The sequence below is a fragment of the Frankliniella occidentalis genome, unplaced genomic scaffold, assembly GCF_000697945.3.
Source record: "Frankliniella occidentalis isolate FOCC.00 unplaced genomic scaffold, Focc_3.1 Scaffold116, whole genome shotgun sequence".
Taxonomy (NCBI): domain Eukaryota; kingdom Metazoa; phylum Arthropoda; class Insecta; order Thysanoptera; family Thripidae; genus Frankliniella; species Frankliniella occidentalis.
The window spans coordinates 261462-266443 of NW_026267244.1; the positions used below are offsets into that span (position 1 = coordinate 261462).

General features: G+C 36.7%; 2 protein-coding genes across 2 annotated transcripts; one reads left to right on the forward strand and one right to left on the reverse strand.

The window, feature by feature from the left end:
- Positions 1 to 456: 456 nt before the first annotated feature.
- LOC113207957 (methionine aminopeptidase 1D, mitochondrial) lies at positions 457 to 2306 on the reverse strand. Its single transcript, XM_026424737.2, has 6 exons — positions 2020 to 2306; positions 1709 to 1934; positions 1433 to 1624; positions 1191 to 1341; positions 975 to 1085; positions 457 to 787 (listed from the first exon to the last, which is right to left on the reverse strand). The coding sequence occupies exons 1-6, from the start codon at positions 2181 to 2183 to the stop codon at positions 585 to 587; spliced, it is 1047 nt and encodes a 348-aa protein (XP_026280522.1). The 5' UTR covers positions 2184 to 2306; the 3' UTR covers positions 457 to 584.
- Positions 2307 to 2439: 133 nt separating this feature from the next.
- Positions 2440 to 4360, forward strand: LOC113207967 (protein prenyltransferase alpha subunit repeat-containing protein 1). Its single transcript, XM_026424759.2, has 4 exons — positions 2440 to 2777; positions 2946 to 3109; positions 3193 to 3399; positions 3474 to 4360. The coding sequence occupies exons 1-4, from the start codon at positions 2701 to 2703 to the stop codon at positions 4325 to 4327; spliced, it is 1302 nt and encodes a 433-aa protein (XP_026280544.1). The 5' UTR covers positions 2440 to 2700; the 3' UTR covers positions 4328 to 4360.
- Positions 4361 to 4982: the final 622 nt, after the last annotated feature.

Consider the following 4982-nt stretch of genomic DNA (forward strand, 5'->3'; position numbering starts at 1 on the left):
AGAGCTATTAGTCAAGTTTCTAATAGTCATCAAACTTTGTTCGTCCACCAAGTCTTGCATAGTGAATGGCCCTGTGAATTGATACATTCAATTTTCTTATAGTTTTCCTAACATACAGTACAAAGAGTTGCCCTAGAGAGGATACCCTCTCAACCAACCCTCCTATCAATCGTTTTTTATATATTTAAGTTTTGTTTTTTAATGTCCAGTGTTTGGTTTTAAAGAAATGGATATGTTACACCTTTTGTCACCGCCATAAGAATCCCATGTGCATTTCCAAAATATTTTGATACATTTTTCACTGTAAAATGATCTTTTTGAAGAAAACGCACTATTTATCTGTGGTGCTTACACCAGACAACATGTAATGTAATGTAAACTGTAAACTTCGATTACAATTGTAGTTTGAAAGATTGAGAGAGAAAAGTGCAAGATTAAGTGTCATGTAAGTCAATCTTATACTGTGATCAAAAGCATTTTTTAATTCAAAATATAGTACATTGTATCATGTATACTTTTCTTGTTCTTGTTATGATGTTCACAACCGATCAGTATTTTGAGAACTACAAGACTATTAACTTCCATTATTCAGGAGATAATTCTGTTAGTATTTCTACTCCACTTTCAGTTATAAGCACAGTATGTTCACACTGAGCAGTTCTTGCCTGATCTGCTGTTATCACAGTCCATCCGTCATCAAGAAGTTCTAGCTCCATGCCCCCTTGTGTGACAGCTGGTTCTATTGTAAAAGTATTTCCAGGTCTCATCTCTCCACCAAAATCATTACCTAGAAAAAATTATTAATAATGAAAGGATGACAAACTTTATCTACAAAATAAAACAGTAATTGAGGAGTATATTTAAAGGTCTCTAAAGATAACAAATTGCCACTTTCCCCATCCCCTACATTCCATTTCCCTCATTTGGACTCTTGGGTACCCAACATGTTCTCTAGGAATATTGAAATTACTTACAAACATGCCAGACTTCTGGAGGACCATGGAAGTATGAGCCAATACCATGTCCAAGAATAGCTGGGAGAACAGTGAAACCATGATTTCTTGCAGTGTCTTCAGCTACATTGCCTAGAATCAATTATGATACGAATAATATTTGCCCTTTGATTGAAGATGCTCTAAAGAACTCTGACGTTCTGAACTACATTATAGAAATTTTAGTCGATAACTTACCTATCATAGTGAATGGTACATGAGGTTTGCAGACTTCAATGGCATTTTTGAGACAAAGTTCCGTCACCTCAACTAGCCTCCTTCCGTACTCATCAACATTGCCTATTAGGAAAGTCTTTGAGCAGTCTCCATGGAACCCATCAAAATATACCTGACAAAATATTTTCAAATTTCTCAATTATATTCTGATTAGCACACATTAATTATTTTCTTGCAAGACAAATGATTTTTAAAAGACTTACTGTGACGTCAATATTAACTATATCTCCATCCTCAAGAGGTCTATCATCAGGGATTCCATGACAAACAACATTATTGACTGAAGTACACACTGACTTCGGAAAACCTTTATAGTACAAAGGTGAGGGGTATGCATTAGCTTCTATTATAAGTTCATGAGCAATTCTATCCAATTCTTCAGTAGTTACACCAATCTGATAGTAATAAAAAAGATAGATTAAATCGTCAATATCCAGACACTCTGTAAACGACTCAAATAGAAAATCAAATTAACTAACTTTGGCTTCTCTTCCAATATGGTCTAAAACCTTTCTAGCAAGGCGACATGCACGTTTCATTCCCTTCACTGAATTTTGGTCTTTAACTTCAGGTACAGTAAACGAGACAGGTGGTGGTTGTCCAGTAGAAAAATATGGTGGTTTGGGAATGTGTGGAGGCAAAGTTCGTTGGTGTTCGGTTACATTGCTGGGACTCACTATGCTGTACTTCCCAAAATTTTTCTTCCTGCAAATTAGGAATAGAATAAAAATTATTTGATCTGGAGTGCAAAATAAAATAAAATCAAAATTAATTTTAGCGGAAAAAATACTTTTGCCACAGCAAAAACTCTGAGAAATATTTAAAAGGTGGTGATTTCATGGCACGACATAAATGAACATTTCGAACAAAATTTTGAGGTGACATTTGATGTAAACCGAGCACTGGATTAATCTTGCTGCAAGAAACACAGTGCATTTTCAAAATATGCAGCATATTAAGCAAAGTAGGCTTTGGTCAGAGGTAACGGCAGAAAAGCACAACAAACAAGCCAAAGCTTTCAACAACTGCTTTCATGTTTTCAGCAGAAACCACTAGCAGCAGAAGACTACCACTGCTGCCACTACACAGATGACTATAAGATAATTTTCCGTTTCCTTTTCTCCGTTCCCGCCTCAATATTCAAAAATATAGATACAAAAAATATGCATATTTATTCATGATTAATAATAATAAGAGGAGAAAACCGAGTAAACTTCAGGTTTTCCTCGAAGTTTGTTTTGTTTTAAAGCTAAGGAATTGCAAAGGGTGATATTTCTTCATGTCATGCTAGTTGTTGTATTTTTGCTTTCCCCCCCATCCATTCCCCATTCAAACCCCCAAAACAAACCTACCTAGAAGCTGCAGTGATCTGTCAATTAGTTCTTTAGTTAAAACCTTGCATTTTACTCATTGTTTCTGTCGAATGTATTCAAAGAGACGGTTGTAGCTTTTATCAGTCATAGTCATAGCCATGCACGACGATTTGTTTCCTGCTGCTGAAAAGATTTTGACTGACATAGAGAATGTCTTCAAGAGAGATAAGCAATTGTAAGTTTTAAATTAAATGATTATACCTTAGTTACTCACTTTCACAAATATGAAATTTATTTGAAACGTACTTCAAAATAGTCTTGTTCAATAAAGGATTCTTTTTGACTCTTTAATGTAGTTTTAGGTTAAGATCCTATAAGGTTATATGTTCTTTCTTGTTTCCAGACAAGATTTTGAAATTGTGCCTGTGACAGTTGGGGAAAATAAGTCTCCTGTTCTTCATGCTGAGCATACTTTAGGTCTTCAAGAATGGTGTGTACGACATTTGTACGTGCATGTGTACCACAAAGTGATGAATTTAAAACGTCAACAACGCCTACGTCGTGAAGGTAGGGAATTAATTAATGAAGATTCTAGATGCTTATTGATATTTTTAGTGTTAATTCATAATTTTTCCTTCTTTCCATTTAAGATCCAAGTGTGCTCTCACGTCTATTATTAGGTGGAGTTCTATTAAATCCAGATTGTACTTCATTATGGAATATACGACGTGAATTTGTGGTTTTGGGGCGCTATGATCCATTTACTGAACTTCATATCAATGCTATCACTCTATCTAGGCGGCCTAAGTCTGCTGAGGCGTTTGTGTATCGTCGCTGGATATTGAAACGCATTACAGGTTTGTTATCTTAAGATTCTCTCATCCACTGATTTTGTAACACTACTCTATCTAATTGTCACATCCTTCTCAAGCTGATCTCCTTGAGGCTGCAACTTTGTCAAGTATTGTGGAAGAAGAGCTGCGTGTTTCACTCATGGCAGCTGACCGGTATGCCAACAACTATCATGCATGGAACCATCGAATGTGGGTTATGTCCCATATACCTCAAGCCCAAGATATATTTTATGAAGAATGGACTTCTTCAGAAATGTGGGTTTCAAAGCATGTATCAGAACATAGTGGCCTGCAATACAGGGAATTTTTACTAAAACAGGTCGATCAGCATTTGGATCATACAGACATCTGCCTGAAATTCCACTCTACTCTAGTAATTTTTTTGTCTCCACTGAAACATTTAACTTCACATAGTGAATCTTCCAAGGGCAGCATGCTATCACAGCGTTTGTATCTATCAATAATAGATATATTAGACAAAAAAGAACCTTGTTCGCATTGCCCAATTAATTGCAGTGGAAATATATTTATATTACAAATTGCTTTTTTAGCTTTTGAACTACTGTTGATAAAAGAACTGATACATTTATATCCAGGCCATGAGGCATTGTGGTGTCATAGACGTTTTGTTCTGTTTTGCTTTAAATCTTTAGCCAAAAACATTAGTGGTAATATCACCAAAGAAACAGATATCCTGGATGGCGTACCTCTCCCCAAGGCACAAAAATTGTCTGTGCTGGAAACCGATAATGACAATTGTTTTCTGTGGAGGCTTGTGATGTGGCATGAAGAAGTTTTGCTAAAAGATTATAGTACTAAATCAGCGGAAGAATCTTATCAAACCAAACTTGCTCTTAGACATAAAAAGTGGATTGATAATGTCTTGCTTTCAAAGAAAAATAATAGCTGTGATGCACAGAGTATTTCATGACACAGTAGTATAATAAATAAATAAATAAACATTGTTTGTTCTATTTAATTGGCTTGAGGGGGGGGGGGGTATTGGCTGTGCCAGCCATGTAGTTTGCAGCTGCAACTGTGTAAGCTTTAAAACACGGACGTGCGCGTACACGAGACGGCGGCGCTAACTGACACTCATGTCTTGAGGTCAGCGATGGGTTGCTTAACATTCAGGCTGGTCCAGTATGAAAATAAGCCCTTTGTTACATTAAAGGTATGTATTTTGGGCGGAGACGGCTCCGATTGTCCGAAGCTCGTTTGTCCGAACCTAATTTATCTATTTCAGTAAATAAAATGAGTAAAGTAGTTAATTACATTATGTTATTTCATTTAGTGGCAGTTTTTGAAATAAGAGCTAAATCAGGTACAGATACCATCAGGAGGGCAATTGAAGTGCCTAACTGCAGTTCCGGGCCTAGAAAAGGGTAAATGAAATAACTTACGCTATTTCAATAACATAAGTAAATAATCTTATTTTTGAACAAGTCTTGTTTCGCGCCACGCTGTGGATCGGCTGTAGTGTGCCACGGCTCTCGGATCTGCGATGGGTGGGTCACTTTCCTAAGTGCCGGGCGCGGTATTGGGGGGGGAGGGGGGGGCGAAATTGCCAAGTTCAGCGGTCTCAT

Excerpts from the sequence above, each read along its gene's own strand:
- LOC113207957 (XM_026424737.2), bottom strand. The coding sequence starts at position 2,183 with ATGCTGCATATTTTGAAAATGCACTGTGTTTCTTGCAGCAAGATTAAT. Across the intron at positions 1,086-1,190 it reads TGTACCATTCACTATGATAG|GCAATGTAGCTGAAGACACT; the intron begins GTAAGTTATCGA and ends AATTGATTCTAG. Across the intron at positions 788-974 it reads TCCAGAAGTCTGGCATGTTT|GTAATGATTTTGGTGGAGAG; the intron begins GTAAGTAATTTC and ends AATTTTTTCTAG.
- LOC113207967 (XM_026424759.2), top strand. The coding sequence starts at position 2,701 with ATGCACGACGATTTGTTTCCTGCTGCTGAAAAGATTTTGACTGACATA. Across the intron at positions 2,778-2,945 it reads TTCAAGAGAGATAAGCAATT|ACAAGATTTTGAAATTGTGC; the intron begins GTAAGTTTTAAA and ends TCTTGTTTCCAG. Across the intron at positions 3,400-3,473 it reads GATATTGAAACGCATTACAG|CTGATCTCCTTGAGGCTGCA; the intron begins GTTTGTTATCTT and ends ATCCTTCTCAAG.